This window comes from Centruroides sculpturatus, unplaced genomic scaffold (genome assembly GCF_000671375.1).
Source record: "Centruroides sculpturatus isolate CEXI.00-Female unplaced genomic scaffold, Cexi_2.0 scaffold1454, whole genome shotgun sequence".
NCBI lineage: Eukaryota > Metazoa > Arthropoda > Arachnida > Scorpiones > Buthidae > Centruroides > Centruroides sculpturatus.
The window spans coordinates 126,463-145,740 of record NW_019385828.1 but is presented as its reverse complement, the minus strand read 5'-3'; the positions used below and the strand labels follow the sequence as shown (position 1 = coordinate 145,740).

General features: G+C 29.7%; 2 protein-coding genes across 2 annotated transcripts in view; one reads left to right on the top strand and one right to left on the bottom strand.

Annotated features, from left to right (window-relative positions):
* LOC111642378 (signal recognition particle receptor subunit beta-like) overlaps nucleotides 1–17,716 on the top strand; it is a 37,939-nt gene extending 20,223 nt beyond the window's left edge. The window contains exons 7-8 of the mRNA XM_023388720.1: nucleotides 16,920–16,974; nucleotides 17,107–17,716. Coding sequence (XP_023244488.1) covers nucleotides 16,920–16,974; nucleotides 17,107–17,314 — 263 coding nt within the window. The 3' untranslated portion in view covers nucleotides 17,315–17,716. The remainder of the gene's footprint in view (nucleotides 1–16,919; nucleotides 16,975–17,106) is intronic.
* A 31-nt stretch (nucleotides 17,717–17,747) lies between these two features.
* Nucleotides 17,748–18,113, bottom strand: LOC111642381 (tctex1 domain-containing protein 2-like). Its single transcript, XM_023388723.1, has one exon. The coding sequence runs from the start codon at nucleotides 18,111–18,113 to the stop codon at nucleotides 17,748–17,750; it is 366 nt and encodes a 121-aa protein (XP_023244491.1).
* Nucleotides 18,114–19,278: the final 1,165 nt, after the last annotated feature.

Sequence of the window (19,278 nt, the reverse complement as noted above, 5' to 3'; positions counted from 1 at the left end):
TATCTTAATTTTCACTATCGTTACTTTTTGCCCAGCGAAGCGGGTCATTGCAGCTAGATTCTAGATTACTTACAAAAACAGTCTTTCTATTTCGATTTTCAAAATTTTCGAATTCGAATTGGTTCGATTATAGAACGATTGTAAACGTTCCAGAAAATTGATCAAATTGAAAATAGTTCGTTTGACTGGACGTAAAAATTCTCTAATTAGTCTGGAAACGGGGGACCTAATTCTTGCATTCTGTGAAAACGGGTAAGATTGGCTATAATGTAATTATCTTAATCTTCACTATCGTTACTTTTTGCCCAGCGAAGCGGGTCCTTGCAGCTAGATTCTAGATTACTTAAAAAAACAGTCTTTTATATATAAAAAACAAAAACTATATTACATACAAATGTACGAACAAATAAAAACTCAGCGAAGCGGGTCTTTGCACCTAGTAAATAAATAAAAATAAAATAAATAATATTGGAAATAAACAAAATAAAGTTGGTGTTTACTCGAAAAACAAGAAGAGAAATATTAATAGTCCAGCTGAGAGCCACAGTCCGTTTTATATGAAACGACCTGTATCATTGGTTTTCTTATTTTCATGCTGTCGCCGAAAAACACATTTTACGAATGCAACAAATGCGTCCGAGTAACATTAGTAATAGATATGAATTTCGTTAGTAAATGAAAAGAACTCTTTGAATGCTTTGCGAACAGAAAGTACTCAAACCAAACACTTACATGTGACATTGGTAGTGTCTTCAGGTAATAATGAATGCATTTAATTAGAGATGTCTCTCAGCTTCCAAATAAACAAAGAAATAATTTCAAATACTAGCGTCAATCGTTTTCTAAACCTAACTGATAGTGTCGAAATCATAATATTATTAAGATTTTAAATATTTACTTAGTTATAATTAGTTCATGCGAATCGTATACATTTTCGCCAATATGGAATTTCCCAAATCTTGTTCCCGAAATTAAAAGAGGACAGATATAAACTTACACATAAGCAACATTTATGTACTGTATTTAAATTCAGTCTCGAAAAAACAAGTAGGCATTTTAAAGCTAATGATCTTTTGTGTGCTTTGTCATGTAAAACCTTAACATCTATGTTTCGTTCGCAGATGTGCAAGTAGCCTATTTATTTTATTTATTTATGTCTTTTGTGTAACGCAACGAAATGCTATGCGTTTGACTCGCTCTGTAGAACAGCATCAAATTGCGATTCACATATTGCTTTTAACGCGAAAATTACAGCAAAATCAATCGCAGGGATAAATACAAACTGCAGAAATATCTCGGATATATACTGTTTATAATAGTTTTCGATGCAACGAGCTACTAACTTATGAGCGCGAGAGCTGAAACGTCATTCGCTTGATTTTCTATTGTTGCAATAATATAATTTCAACAATTGTCGTAGCGAGTTGTTTGTTGTCGGATGCAAATTTTTCGAAAGCGTATTTTCTGCGATAAAATGAGTGGATTAAGTTTAAATTACTTTTGTATATGCTTAATTATATCAATTAGCTTACAGCATGTCTATAATGTAAATATAAACAATGTTTTTAATATCACGATACAAAACAGTTTAAAACACGAAAGAAGTTTGATATAATAAATTACAATCAGTATCGTTGCTGCATTATCTTTTTCGATATAATGTTAAAAGAAGGGAGTGCTGTTAATAACAGTTAAGATATAACTCAAACCCTTGATTGCCTTCAAGGAGAATGAATAGATTTTTGTATTAATATTAATGCATATGTACTAAATAGCAAAATATGGAAATAATCAATTAATTAAATTAATACCTAACTAAATTCTTTTTAATTTCCTCAAGAACTTACCTCACTGAGGCAGTGGTGTACCGTGGGTGTCAGCCGCCCGGGGCGGACCTTCCCTACCGCCCCCCTACGGTACGCCACTGCACTGAGGATTATTTATAAACTCTCACAAACGTTTTCAACCTGTTCTACAGGCCAGCTTCAGGTTTTATAAAATTATGGAACATTGATAACTGATCTTTTCGAATATAACAATTTAGAACAGATTTAATAAAATATAAAAATATTTGGAATAACGAGCAATTTGAATTTAAAGCACAAAATATTGTAATGCATATATAATTTAAAATAATAAAATATTTATCTATACACAATTTAACAATAGTAAAATATAATCAGATGAAAAAGAAAAATTACATACTTGACAACTGTTGTTGTTCGTATGGACATTATGTAATATCCAATTTCAACTATATATTTTCACACCGTACGTAATACTGTGGCATCTTTATAGTTCATACATCTGCCAGAGAGGTTACTTTTATAAATTTAAACTTTTTCCAAATTCGTCTCTAATGTCGTTGAGTGTACCAGTTTTATAATGCTAGCTTCCTCCCATTCTACCACTAATCCTTTGCTTTGCGCCATTCTAGGCAAAGCCGTGCAATATGTCATATTTGTCAATGTTATAATTGTGCTCTTTCTGTGACTCCTGTGTATTCTTTCTCCAAACTCAATTGTTCGTTTTTTACGGATTTTGTATACTGCAGCCTGCTCTGTTTTTTGACTTTATCATTTCTTATAAANTTAAAAAATGGAAAATAATTATATCATTTGATTTCAAGATATTTTGTATACCTTAAAAATAATTAATTCTATCCCGGGATCCCGGGAAACAGTTCACTTTTATCCCGGGATCCCGGGACAAGCAAAAGACCGGGAAATGAGAAACCCTAGTCTGTACATCTTCCTCCGGCTTTTGTACACATGCGTAGAATCTATTCACGCGAAGGTAGAAAGGAACTATATTAGTTAAATAAAAATGCACTTTAAAATGATGTTTTGTCATTTTTTTTATTAATTAGAGACCCAAACAAAACAAATATTTGGGTTTTTCATATAAATTTTTGTTTGTCTCCTCTATAATAAATGAATTTATCTATTTATAAGTAAAAATTGAAAGTGTCTGTAAAAATTTTTTAAAATATCCTTTTTTTGTGATAAAGTTTTAATACTTATTACCATAATCTAGATATGTTAATCCTTAAATATACTTGTATATGTAAGGATTGGGCCACAGTATACTTGCGGCCAAAAACTCCATGACTTCTTCCAATGTGGCCCAGAGAAATAAAATTGTTGGACACCCCTGGTCTAGCCATTAGTTCTCAACCTTTCTGAAGCTGCATAACACTATTCATATACTTTCTATTATACAAAACACTATCATCAATATATTCAAAACTCAATAAGTAATTTCATGTTTATTATTCTCAAGAAACAATAAAGCAATAAAATAGTAAACAAAGAATTGTCTAACAATAAAGTAATATGTTGAAGTACATTGGAATAAATTTGCAATAAAACTTTAATTTTTTTTTGTAAAACACTCAAGGTAAGTTTGCAGAACACTTGTGTTCTGAGGAACATGGGTTGAGAACCACTAGTTTATCCAGTGAAGAGGGTGAGGTCCTGCACCTGCTACCCCCTGTAAAGTTCTGGAGGGCATTTTCCAGATATCCATTGAAGACATGGTGAATTTTAGACCTTTATGGACCACAATAAGAAGATATCAATCATTATTGAGATTTCATCCAGTCTTGCCTGCTTGATAGTGCAGCACCATATCCCTTTTTCTTGTATATACAAATTATGGCAATATTATTTCAATGTTCATATAATTTATTTATTCCAAAATATATATTATAACAACATATTGTTTTTACATTTAATAAATAAATAGTTTTTTTAAATCACAAATAAAGAATTATTTTTACAATTTTTTTAATCTTCTTTTAGTAATGCTTTGCTGAGTTGTGTAACTCTTTGGCATAAATATTCTTTTTGTTTCTTCAAATTATTTTCTATGGCCAAAACTTCTTTTATCAGGTTATCTATTTGGCTTGAACAAAAGTCTTCAAAACTTGTAGATTCACTAAAAATTCAGTTAGGTAGTTTTGAAACTTAAGACATAAATTATAAAAATCTTTACTCATTTCATTTTAAAAAAATAGTCAAGATTTATTTACCAAATCTGACTTGTCCAAGAAATGTATAGCATTTTTGATTCCTGACCCAAATCTGAAAAATTATAAAATGAAACTTAAATTTTATCAATTAAAGATATTTGTTATATTGACTTATTTTTGATATACATTTATTATAATATCAAAGAATGTTATCAATATAATATTCTTCAATCTCCAATGGTAGCAGTGGCTTTAAATGTAGGCTGCCTAAAATTTCAAGCACGAAAAGACTTTTCTCTACTCTCTAAGGCTAGGGTGTAGCAAATAAATGGAAAAATTAAAATGCTAACTTAAGATTACAATGATTTTAAATGTTTCTAAAAGTGAAGAGCCTCTCAAACTCTATAGCTATCATTGAATGTTTCCATGTTCTACATCCTATAAAACAAATGATGCTGCCAGATTTTAAGAGAGCTATTATATTGCTGATTAATTAATTATATTATAATTATATAATATCGTTATTAATTTATAATAAAGAGTTAATATAAATTGGACCAAAAATAGGCAGTTAAGTTGCCATCTTGCACATTAAATTTAATAATCAGAAATAAATAAATTAATTTAGAATATTTTGGAAGAAAAGGCTGATCTGGAATGATACTTGAACCCACAACTTTTGTTTACCATGTAAATGCATTTTATATAAATGATAATTTTTAAAACATATTTTGCTAGGCATCCCTATTATATTTTGTTTTGTGACAAGTTTTTTGTAACTCAATTACATACTTCTTAAATTTCAATCCACTTAACTGACTTGCGAGTTAGATGTACACTGTATGCCTATGTTTATTATTTTATTCATTGTAGTATTCATCTAAACCAGTTGATTCTTAACCTGGCAGGAACACAGAACTGGATCTACATTTTGTGGATCTAACTTCAATACAAAATATAAATGCAGGACCTTTTCAGGATGCTGTGGGTCAAGCATTAACTAAGCACAAGGGTTCTCTATGAAAGGGGGCTTGTGCAAATGCAAAGGTTGTACACCAATAAAGCCAGCTCTGGATGCAATAAGGTAAATGATATCTCTTCTCGAGATAAAAAGTTTGTTTTTTGATTGAAATTTTTAAATCTTATTTATACCTTTCTCGTTGCTAATTGAGTCTTTTTAAAATAAGATCTTAAATATTTACAAATATTAAATTTAAATGCATTATTATGTGTTTTTACTATTGTAAATCTCAAAACTGAATCTAAATGATTTTCTATTGAAGAATTAGTACAGATGAAGTCTATCTTAATTAATTATTCAAGCCAGTTATTTTTAAACTTTTCCATTATTCACAGCTCTTGAATTTTTAAAATGCACTCCATATTTGTCAGTATTTTCTGTATTTGTTGTCATTCCCAACACTGTCAGTGGCTCTACAATTGCACGCCTGCGCTGATCAGCTAGTCGTGGTAGCTAGCTGTAGTTAATCAGTCTGCTTTGCGCAGTTCTTGTGTGTGTTCTTGGTTTCTCACATTGATTATTTTCAAAATCTCAAGTTCAAATGTCTCAACAAAGTGCATTGAAGAAAAACAGCAAAAAAGGAAAGCTGTTAGAAGAACAATAGAGGTAGAAAAAGAAATTATTATTGCCTACTTCAGAAAGGTTTTAAAAAGCAGACAAAAACAGGTAATACTGGACAAGTTCTTTATTAAATTGAGTGCTACTGAATCATCGGTAAAACAGACCCCATGATCATAATTGAAATTACCTAATGTTTTAATTGACGGTAAGTCTTCTTCTAAGCAATAATAACCTTACTCTTCCCCTACTACCACTAAAGTATTTATTTAGTACTATAAAAATAAAGTTTTACAAACAACATAATTTTTATTCTTGTATCCTTTTTTTTTTTTTTAGGATGGGAACAGATTAATTGATATCAGTTATTTATTATGAGAAAATTTGTTTCTATATTTGTCATATTTCATATTTGTTAGATCCTTAGGAACAGATTAATGACGAATATAAAGGTTCCACTGTACCTACTTTAGAGAAAGTATAATTAAATTAAAATTATATAATTTAATTAAAAAAACAAAACATAGTCATGAAGAACACACAAATTCATAAACACATTAATCATAAGCAGCTCATTAAAAATATATTATAAAGTGAACTCAGGAAAGTTTCTCTGACTGTAAACGAAAGTATTAATTACTTAATTATAAAAAAATGGATGTAAAAAATATGAACACAAGGACTTACTTCATTAAACATAGCCAGCATCAACCATAAAAAATAATCATTATAATTTATTGACTTGTCAAATGATTATTATCAATTATTAATTATAGCAACTGTATTTGTATAGTAAGTGCAGCAACTGTTTTAATGAGGGGATATCTTGTTTTCCACAGTTAATTTTTTTCAATTAAATGTATTATTCATTTTTATAAAGCATTTTTAAATACAGAAAATGTGTCTGATTTTATTGTGTAATTTAATTTTTAAGATAAACTAAATACAAACTTTCTGAAAATGCCAAATTTAGAATTTCAGAAAATTTGTATTTGTGCTCTTTGTTATTTGGATATATTTGAAGATGAACTCTGCCAGTATGAAAATATTTGGGAAAATCAATTTTTTATTAATAATTACTCAAATAGAATAATTTTTCATGATTTGTAAGAAATTATAGTATTTCTTGACTTTATTGTTCTAAATTTCAAAAAATGGTAATTGGATTTATAAAATATTAGAACAGTTTATATAATGAGCATATTTAACATTATCAACAGTTCTAACTGAGCAGGGTATAGCAGTGTAGAACTGCAGCATCTCCAAAGAAAAACAAAATCACAAAATAATGTCAGTTTTTATTACATGGTAATTATACAGGGTTGTTCAAAAGTAACACCCAAAGAGATGCTTCTACACATAGCAAAATAGCAAATATATAAATACTATAGGAGCAATGTCAAGGAAAAACATAATAAAATGGTTACATATTGTAATTTTTTAATTAAATTACATATTCATTAAATACTTTATGTTATACCTTGATGATTACATGATGATGATTTACATCAGGCATGGTCAATATACGGCCCGTCTAATGAATTTACACGGCCTGCGATTAATCTTTCAATATTAGCTACTCAAGTCCGAATAGATCAATGAAAAAATTCAGATGCCTAAAAAAAAAGAAAAAGGTCAACAACAACTCACTGTGCGTTTAGAGTTAATGCTCCATTACAAATCTCTTAAGTACAAGCATAGAATGTTGATAATGCATGATAATGTGAAAAATGTATGTGTAATCTCCAGTGGCGTGCTGTGACATTTGATGATAGGGAAACTGTGTTTCTATAAGAAGCCAACTTCCAGGGGCAATCAGTTAATTCTTTCTTTAAATGTATTTTTAATAGATTATTTATCTGACGTACTTAATAAATAAACAAGTTCAATATAATTACCTCTGTTATTAGATCCAATATATTCCATATGCCCTCTAAATGCCAATTCTTGCTTTGAATTACCTCTGTTATTAGATCCAATATATTCCATATGCCCTCTAAATGCCAATTCTTGCTTTGATAAAAACATATAACATCTATTTATTTAGATATACAGTCGACCCCCCCTTANAAGACTATTGTATCGTTAAAAATTATTTTTTTATTTTGTACAAACAAAATAAATATATTGAAAAATATAAAAACAATAAAAAATTATACTTCAGAAGTTAATTGAGTATCAAAAACGTAAAATATTTGAATAGCCCAAGATATAGCCAAAGATTGCAGCGCCACAGCACCAGCGAAAATTTAAATTTGCCGACTGAAATTCTTTTGGATGATTGACTTTCGGATAATCGACGCTTTACTGTATACACAGTCTTGCATTTTTATTAGTCATGTTTTCCGTTTGTGGGGGGTTAAATAATCTGTCTAATGTTGATTGCTTTTCTCTCTTCTTTAGGATTTTTTAGAAATAATTAATACCATTGTCGTTGTAGAGATCCCTAAGCCTATTAACCTCAATCTGGTTTGGATACCATTCTAAGATTGTTGTTCTGACATCCTCCCAATTCTTCAAAAGATCTTTAATAGCAGATATCGGCATTAATCCTCTTTTTTAGAAGAAAATGTCTTGCTAAGTTTCTTGAGTTACTCATTCAAGAGTTCTTGACATTCTTCTGTCGTCAGATCCGTTTCAGATGTCAGGCATTCTATTATGAGCTCTTCAATGTTCTTTATTTCTCAGATGTGATTTTTGTGACTCCTTTAGATGCTTGAGTCTGTATCTTTCTTAGATAAGATTGAACTGCGGCTACTGTAGACCTGTTCAAGCCATACTGCCCAGCAACATCAGACCTCTTCTGCCCACTCTCACCTTTCGAAAATAACGAGTACCCGCCCGACAGTCTTGCAAGTACTATAAAAAGAAGCATTTCTGTCAGAAAAATAAAAGGTTGGAATTATAAGAAAGAGTTTCAAAGTTTACAAGAATACTATCCAATCAGCATAAACTGAGTTGAGCGTCAATGTCTCCCATGCTCCGAAAAGTTCCGAATTGTTGCCTGAAGACAAGGGAAGACCAATCGGTATTCATTATTTTACGTCGCTTCTTCTTGTGTTTGTTCTGTGAGGTGTTCGTTGTCCGAACATAAAATTCTTTTGTGAAAGTGTTCGTTAACTGATCACCCACTGTATTTATAGTATATTTTATATCTATACTATTTTGTGTCTTTTGAATTATTGTCTGTCTGTATTTTATCTTACTTATTGTATGGGAAATACTCTGGTTATTTCAAGTGTGTACAAACTTTACTCAATGTATTCAAAATAAATAAAATATACTTTTAAAGTAGTAATTCAGATTACTATTTTAGAAAATAATAAATTTTCCATTATCTATTTTAAATAATTACATTAATAAGTTTCTTTTTTAAAATATTTAATTTTAAAGCTGGAACTGTCTTATAAACATAAAAATTTACACCTTTCTCTCAATGTCCAGATAAACTGATAAAAAATTTGACCAAAAACATTAATTTTTTAAACAATTGAAAGTTCTCATGTTTAAAAAAGAAATCATGAATGTGATTTTATTTTGATTATTAGAGAATTACAGTAAAACTTAACTTGAAGCTCCAAGGGGTGGGGGAAAAACTTTGAGTTACAGAACATAGAGCCAATTCTGAATAATTTGTATTTTTACCTTTCTTGCATTATATAAAGAATCTTTGATAGTTCTTTTTAAACAGCCTATGTAACACCTTTCAGCAAAATGTTCAATGTAACGAATGGAATTGGATAGTTTTGCAGCAGTGGCGTACCGTGGGTGTCAGCCGTCCGGGGCAGAGGAAAGTTTCATCCCCCCCCCCTTATTTAGGTATTTCAATTTATAAGACCATAATTCAGTTTGTCACAGAAAAGCAATGAAAAATTCGGTGGTAGTGCAGCGACCTATTTAAAATAGCTCTATTGGATATTAGCGGTGGATATGAACACAAATGAATCGTACAAGCAAAAAAAAAGTTCAACAGGTTTCGCAGGAACTACTCGGATGAAAAAGTTACTAATTCACTCGGAGAGCCGATTCTCGGACTGTCCGAACACTATCGTAGGCGCGATGGAAGTATAGGTTAGGATGTTTCAAAATTTTACGAGATATTATTATTATTATTTATTGTGATTGAGAATAGAGAACAAAGAATAAAGCCCATTAGGATTGGTGATAACTGCCCTCCAATTTAACAATAAAAACACAATAAAAAAAAAACAAAGATAAATAATAAAATGTACAACAGATAAAATTATATAAAAACTTTAAAAAAAATAATAAATTTGTAAAAAAGAAAATATTAAAATATTCTAAGGTAAGATTTAAAGAGTAAAAATACGTTTAAAAGCTAAATTTAAAAAACTTAAATTCCGAAAAGCTAAACTTTAAAAGAAAGGAAATGGAATATGAAAAAAGACATGAACATCTAATAAGAAGAAAATATAGTGGGTGATCGGTCAACAAACAATTTGGACTACGAACAAATCAGATAACGAACACTTTCACGAAAGATTTTTATGTTCGGACAACAAACACATGTTTGAATAATGAACACCTGACAGAACAAACACAAGAAGAGATAATGCATTTAAGATTTGTAAAACTATATTTTACTGGCATTTATGAATGGTTTATGGAACAAGACTTTCACAATTATATTTATAACCTTTTTGCACTAGTTGATTTCTGTTCTCTGAATTGTAAGTGCTTTTCGTTCAGAAAAGCACTTGTAGTGCCCAAGCACTATGTATAGTTTATTCTGTTTATTTTATATATATGACATGTGTCATGTCGGGTTTTGTTGTAAAATTCCATTTTATTTTATGGTACCGGATTGTGAACGGGTTGGACTCATCGCGCTTGTTGATTGGTCAGTGACCAACATCACGTGTGTTTCACATCACACCCAATGGCGGGAAGTATAAATATTGGAACTCCCATTTAAAAGAGGACTTTTTTCCGGTTCCTGGTTCTTGAGCGATCAACAGACTACGTGGTATAAGAATAAGGAAGAAGAGAGGGACTGACACGTGTGAACTTTCAAATGAAGAGAACGGAATCCAAATCCATCGTATAGAATACGCCCGTTGTTCATGAAATAAGTTCAAGATATTAAAACAGGAAACATCGAAGGACCTCCGAAAACCATTATTTTTGTCAGTATGTTGATTATTATGTCTTTTTAAAAGGAGAAGTAATATCTTCAATCCTTTTTCTCGTATAGTGTGCGTGTTCCCTAATCTTGTAAATTTAAATAGATTTATGTGCCTCTCATGTTTTAGAACAGATGAATGTTTTGTAAATATTTATGATTAAACCTTTGCTACTAAAATTTCACCAAATTTGTAAAGTCCTTAATTTAATTTGTCCGTGCCTTGACCCTCTAACATCGCCTAACAGACCTAGGTCTATTGGGGCTTAACACACTTACAAAAATTCAGATTTTTATTTTTAAAAATCTGTAAATATTATGGGGCCTAAAAAGAGTGGAATGACAGGAACTGTTCATTATAGAAACTTACCAAGAGATAATAGCCAAGGTAGAGAATGGATAGAAGATATCTGGTGTTTCTAGACAGTATGGCTTCAACAGATCTGCAGTAGGCACAATCTTAGCTAAGAAAGATATAATCAAAAAGACTCAAATATATAAAGGAGTAACAAAAATCACATCTGAAAAACAAAGATGTGCCATCTATGAAAAAATGGAGAGATTGCTTTTAGTTTGTTATTACATATAAATAAACATAGTAAGAAATGATATAATTTATTTATTTTTTGGGGTCTTCAGAATGAATTAATCAAATTCTCATAAAAATCTATTGTAAATCGATAATCGGTTAACAAACTATTCAGATGTGAACATTGTCTTTGAATGGATTATGTTCATTAACTGATCACCCACTGTATATTAACTCTAAAAAATTAGCATATAAAACTTAAGAAGAGTCATAAAAACAGTTTTTATGACTGATTTATAAAATCTTACTGTTAGATGTCTTAGTTTAATTTATTGTTATTGTTAACTTTTTGTTAAATAAATGAAAAAAATGATATTACACAATTATGAAATAATGGTGTAATATCATTTCTTAAACGGTGTAATGTCATATCACAAAACAAATTTACTCTTTGTTGTTCTAATCCTTTAAACATATGACAAAAATTTGTTTATTTACTCAAATGTTTTTAACAATCAATGGTAGCCAGTTACATTGATGGATTTATTTTATACTAGAAGGATGTGTCCATTTTAAAACAAGTCTGATTCAAAACAAATTTTTATAAAGGAGTCATGTTTAATAACATAATACATTCTTATTAAGGAGGTTGCAGTTGACGTTTTCATCGCGAAAAAGTGTATGTTGGACATTTAATGCCGCCTTCCTGTAAGCCTAGAAGTTTGACAATGGCATTTGGAACGTCGAGCACGATTCCACTGACGTTCCAAATGCCATTGTTAAACTTCTAGGCTTACAGGAAGGCGGCACTAAATGTCCGACATACACGTTTTCGCGATGAAAATGTCAACTGCAACCTCTCTATTAACCATCCATTATCTTGACTGCTGGAATATTGAGTATTTTTATATGTTTTTATCATAAATGCAAAGTTTTTAATTTTTAATGCTTATGATTGGATTTATTTATTAATTGTTAATTGAAAATAGTGTTTCTTGGTTGTTTAGTATTTAAGAGTTTCTGTCAGTTTAAAAATTTATATACAGTTGACCCCCCTATAATTACGGTCCCTATAATTACGATTCCTATAAAACTACGAAAAAATATACGTATTTTGGAAATGTTGAGTCAGATTAGTGTAGAATCGATTAATTTTATGGAAGAAAACCTTTCAATCAGCCGTAGTCCGTAAACTTGACACATGTCGGGCTGTGATTGGAACGACTTGTAAGAAATCGGATTCCTAATAAATNGAATCGTATACATTTTCGCCAATATGGAATTTCCCAAATCTTGTTCCCGAAATTAAAAGAGGACAGATATAAACTTACACATAAGCAACATTTATGTACTGTATTTAAATTCAGTCTCGAAAAAACAAGTAGGCATTTTAAAGCTAATGATCTTTTGTGTGCTTTGTCATGTAAAACCTTAACATCTATGTTTCGTTCGCAGATGTGCAAGTAGCCTATTTATTTTATTTATTTATGTCTTTTGTGTAACGCAACGAAATGCTATGCGTTTGACTCGCTCTGTAGAACAGCATCAAATTGCGATTCACATATTGCTTTTAACGCGAAAATTACAGCAAAATCAATCGCAGGGATAAATACAAACTGCAGAAATATCTCGGATATATACTGTTTATAATAGTTTTCGATGCAACGAGCTACTAACTTATGAGCGCGAGAGCTGAAACGTCATTCGCTTGATTTTCTATTGTTGCAATAATATAATTTCAACAATTGTCGTAGCGAGTTGTTTGTTGTCGGATGCAAATTTTTCGAAAGCGTATTTTCTGCGATAAAATGAGTGGATTAAGTTTAAATTACTTTTGTATATGCTTAATTATATCAATTAGCTTACAGCATGTCTATAATGTAAATATAAACAATGTTTTTAATATCACGATACAAAACAGTTTAAAACACGAAAGAAGTTTGATATAATAAATTACAATCAGTATCGTTGCTGCATTATCTTTTTCGATATAATGTTAAAAGAAGGGAGTGCTGTTAATAACAGTTAAGATATAACTCAAACCCTTGATTGCCTTCAAGGAGAATGAATAGATTTTTGTATTAATATTAATGCATATGTACTAAATAGCAAAATATGGAAATAATCAATTAATTAAATTAATACCTAACTAAATTCTTTTTAATTTCCTCAAGAACTTACCTCACTGAGGCAGTGGTGTACCGTGGGTGTCAGCCGCCCGGGGCGGACCTTCCCTACCGCCCCCCTACGGTACGCCACTGCACTGAGGATTATTTATAAACTCTCACAAACGTTTTCAACCTGTTCTACAGGCCAGCTTCAGGTTTTATAAAATTATGGAACATTGATAACTGATCTTTTCGAATATAACAATTTAGAACAGATTTAATAAAATATAAAAATATTTGGAATAACGAGCAATTTGAATTTAAAGCACAAAATATTGTAATGCATATATAATTTAAAATAATAAAATATTTATCTATACACAATTTAACAATAGTAAAATATAATCAGATGAAAAAGAAAAATTACATACTTGACAACTGTTGTTGTTCGTATGGACATTATGTAATATCCAATTTCAACTATATATTTTCACACCGTACGTAATACTGTGGCATCTTTATAGTTCATACATCTGCCAGAGAGGTTACTTTTATAAATTTAAACTTTTTCCAAATTCGTCTCTAATGTCGTTGAGTGTACCAGTTTTATAATGCTAGCTTCCTCCCATTCTACCACTAATCCTTTGCTTTGCGCCATTCTAGGCAAAGCCGTGCAATATGTCATATTTGTCAATGTTATAATTGTGCTCTTTCTGTGACTCCTGTGTATTCTTTCTCCAAACTCAATTGTTCGTTTTTTACGGATTTTGTATAATGCAGCCTGCTCTGATTTTTGACTTTATCATTTCTTATAAAGCTATAAATAATGTTTTGTGAGTTTTTGTAAGAACCAACCGAGTCTTTGTAAGAATAAAGTACGTCTTCTGAAGAGAAATTATAATAGAATTTATATAGCGCATATTTCGACAATTCTACATGTTACTGTGTGCATAGAATTAAGGAACTAATAATTTATATTGTATATTTCGATCCTACAGTAAAAACAACGAACGTTAACTGAAATTAATTATTTTTAAATCTTCTGAAACCGTGTTGTCTTATTTCTTTGATTCACTGACACAAAGTGTGTTTCTATTTCAACACTTTGCGATATTCCACCTTTATTCAGTTGATGGTGATCATCAAAGCAAAGATCACCATCAACTGAATAAAGATGGAATATCGCCAAGTGTTGAAATAGAAACACACTTTGTGTTAGTGAATCAAATCAATAAAATTAATTAATAATTTATTTATTTATTTATTATGCAGTAACTGTCAAATATTTTGAAATAAACATTTATTAACTACAAATAATAAGAAAGACAACATTTAAATTAAGAGAATATATAATAAATTTCTATTTAATACTTAAATTTGCTTTATCTGTTTGTTCATAACACATCCAACGTTGAACATATTTTATGCGAATAATAAACGATTTTCTTTCTGGATCATATTCAATATGCTTTTAATAAATGTCGTCTTAGATATGCTTATAAAGGGGATATGTAAAAGATAATGAATGCCATCTAAAAGTAGTCCCCACTTCTCAAATGACATATCCTCATATCTCTCAATTAGTGTTACTATAAATATTGTAATAAATTTTATAATTTCCAACAAAGAACATTTCTAATACATAAGCCTCTTCTAAATTTTGCTAAATATGGATAAAATTAATATATTTTAGCTGTTATCAAGAACTTGTTTGCTGGAATTTTGTATATAATTTGAAGCTTTTTCATTTGCTTCTTAATCAGATATAATTATAGTATTAGTTTGTTAGAAAATAAATTAATAATAATTATAAAATATTTGTTCACAGGTTTTCAGTGCTTTTATATTGAAAGATATTCGTCATTTGGAAATGACTATTACGTTATGTATGCTTATCAGGTGAGTGTAAATATAATAGTGTAAATAATACTTAAATGAACTGTACACGTAAATTGCTTGTTAAGGAATCCAAAAATAATGATAAAACAAGCAATTTGATACCAAGTTTGCTTTAGTTTTTAAATTATATTAATATTTATTGTAATAACGATCCAATGGAAATTTCAAAAACATTTAAGAATTTCCAAATATATAAGAATAACAAACAAACCAGATAAAATCAATTTCTCTAATATCAATAACAAGTACGGTATCATCCAAAAACAAACGAACTTGAAATATTTATTTCAGAAATTAGAATTTTATATTATTTGGAAATCTAATGTATGTTACATTTAAGTAATTAGGATATTGAGTTTTAATTTTTAGTCAGTTTCAGAATCTTAAGATATTTTTAAAAACACTGAAAAAGTTAGGTGTTTATTGAATTAATAGGTATTTAAATGAAATATTATACAAGATATACAAAACAAACTACTAATTATTGTGAACGTATGAGTTTAGGATAAAAGTAACGAACAAAGAAATTCAAATTAGCTAATGACTTTCTACGAATTTTCGTTTAAATTTAAAACTTTGATTAACCAAAAAGCAACTGTTGTAAATACTGTTCCTATATCTGACACTTACTTATAGACATTTTAAAACTCGTCTTTACATATCGTAATACAAGCAATGAACAACACAGAATAATGCTCTGTAAACCATAATCTGCGAAAAAAAAATTGAGTGTTGTATAATACTGTATTAAATGTTATGTGTAATGAGAATTACTTAAGAAATTGAAGGGGAAAAATATATCCGAAACGCATATCCCAATATGAAGGAATACTTCTTCTTGACTGCCATTTCAAAAAGAAGAAAAACCTACTGCATAAATTTCTACACGNATTACAGTAATTCTTAACTTGAAGCTCCAAGGGGTGGGGGAAAAACTTTGAGTTACAGAACAATAGAGCCAATTCTGAATAATTTGTATTTTTACCTTTCTTGCATTATATAAAGAATCTTTGATAGTTTTTTTTAAACAGCCTATGTAACACCTTTCAGCAAAATGTTCAATGTAACTAATGGAATTGGACAGTTTTGCAGGTATATCTTGTTGAGATAAAGCAATAGGTTCTCTTGCTTTGGACTGGAACATTGTCTGCAAATGGTTGTTGACAGTAAATACAACTGTCTGAAAATTTCATGGAAATCTGATAATTAGGAACACTTTAGATGGAATAAATATTAAAATTAGAGTCTGAGAAGTTGAAAGTAACATAAATCAGTGTTGGGAACCACAAAAACTTTCGACAGGAGAAAATTTGAGTTAAGGAAATTCAAGCTGGAGATGTTAAGTTCCTTTGCTATTTATTCCATTGAGACCTACCAAGTGCTTCATTTTCTTTGAGTTAGAGAAGTTTTACTATATACAGTAATATATAACTCTGATAATCAAACTAAAATTATCTTTGTTACTAATGTAAAATATACTTATAAATAATTGATTATTTTTGAAATATTTATAATCTTAAAATTTAACAGAATAAATATTTTAGTCTATTTTTGTTTAAATTTTAAACAGTTTTTGTTCATTTAAAATTTGTCTTAATAGAAAAGTTTATATATATTCAAATTAATGTACTTTGTTATCTGATTTAGTTTTAAAATGTACACATTTTCATTGTAATATTTTAATGTAGATGAAGCAATGGCAAAAGGAAGCAAAGTAATTCAGAGCCAACTGGAAAAAGAAATGTAAGATGTAATTTGTTACTTTGTTATTCATATTTCAGTAAACTTTTATTATTATATATGCCTATAATTGTTCAAAATTATAAATAATAATGTTTATTGCTGGATTTAAAATATAAAAATTTTATATTTCAGAAATACATTGCGTATTACACGAAGTGCATCTCTCGATTTAACATCCGAAGTTGCCAACAATAACACTTTTTTGGGAAAGAAGGGGAAAGATTTTGAATTTGGCGATTTAAAGCCAATTCGTGTTGAATTTATGGAAAGTAGTGCATGGAGCGAGGAAGAATCAAGCAATATATCAGACATTATCAATTGGCTGGCAAAAATTGCATAAAAGACTTTCGTTCGGTTATGCTTTTCAGAAATAAACTGTTTGGTTCACATATTTAAATTATTTTCTACGTGTATTTTGCTTTTTAATATTTTGAAGCCATACTTAAATGCAATAACAACAGATTTTGATATAAAAAAAAATATAGTTTATATGTATTAATAAACATATTTTTCTATTTTTTCTCGTCATTTATGTAATTTCTGTAATTAATTACATCTAATGTAAAATAGTTTTTATTGCAGTAAAATAACTTAAATAAGTACATGCTGTAAACTGTATAGGTTTAATTTTATATAACGTTTATGTATTAAATTAACTTGTGATCCACGTTAATGTTTTTAATTGCGAAGGAAACACAAGACTGGTGAAATAAAGACGACTGTTTGAATCTATATTCTATAATCACTAAAAATCGAAACATTAGTGAAGACTGTTAATAATAATAGCTAACAAAGACTGCAACAACACAGAACAACGTGTCGTTTCTGAATGATTCCGTAAAACAGTTGTCCGTATCTGCATCCCAAAGACACCTGCTACCAATTTTCACACCTTCTCCACGCATTTCTCCAATTATAACTTGAACGACCGTCTTATAGCGTTTGTCTTCTCCTAGTTCTTTAATTTTGTTACGAACTTTTTCGGAAATGATTCTAGTCCAAGAAGAGACATCACTTCTCGAGTAATCTTTATCTCCTAAATGATCACTCAAAATTACCTGAATACATTCTCTCACGGCAGAAGATTGGATTCTTTTTTCAAAACTTGGATGGATTGTATAAGTATTTGAAGACGACATACTTATTAAAATTTCAACGCGAAAAGAATTGGAAATAACATACTATTAGCATCAGCGACCAGGTCACCATTTAAACATTCCAGCGGCGTTAAAAACAATGGAACTAGAGCGCCGATTACGGAATCTAATCGAACTACATAAAACACCAAAAAAAAAGAAAATAAATATTTTTTATGTTTCAATTTCTTAAGAACAAGTTTAAATTCTTGCTGAGTTTAATCTTTATCGTATTAATATAATTTACTCAATTTGGGTACTAAGAGAGTTTTTTAATCGATAATTATACACATTCCCAAGCCCACAGTGGGGAGGACCAAGGTCTTAGATTTATAATCTAAGACCTTGGGGGAGGACTGGGCCTGATAAATCTGGGAGATCCTCCATTAATTATGGAGATTGCTCGTTCGGACTTCATCTCGGGTGCTTCAAGTCAGAAAGCTAATAACCTGCAGGAAATACCTAATACAGATACGAATGTTCATCACATAAATACACGATTTTCACGACTGCAATTTGCAGAGCAAATAATAAATGAAATAGTAAAAATGCTCTGAAAACAATATTAAACTAATGTTTAATCGTAAATATCAGTAGTTACATTATTATTCATATTGGCTGAATATTTCGCCAAATTAAGAAATTCGAAATACATAAAAAATATACAAGCTGATCCTCGACTTACGAACACGATTGGTTCTCCTGGAGTGTTATAAATCGAGGAACGCCTGCACTACATAATATATAACCGCGCATAAGAACTGTAGATAAATAACGTCCACACTGGTAAGAAAGAAAACTAAGCGCGCATATGATGTACGGTACCATATACACGCTTTCTAACAAATATGAAAAAACGAAGCACGAATTTTAAAAAATGAAGCGCGCTCTATAGTTGATTTAAAAAACGCGATTAAAAGAAACAAAACAGTAAATATAAGCAAATTGCCAAGATATGATTGCTTTACTCTCTAGATATGCACAGATTTTCTTTTTTACTAAGTAATTCACAAATATTATATAAAAATTTTCAGTGATTACTGTCTGTTTATATTTGTATAACATTAATAATAAAGACGACATAAACTTCCAAATTTATTCCGATGTAGAATTTCGAAAATAAAAATTTACCTATAGCAATAGTAGTATTATTAATGGTTTCATTCAA

Excerpts from the sequence above, each read along its gene's own strand:
- LOC111642381 (XM_023388723.1), bottom strand. The coding sequence starts at position 18,113 with ATGTCGTCTTCAAATACTTATACAATCCATCCAAGTTTTGAAAAAAGA.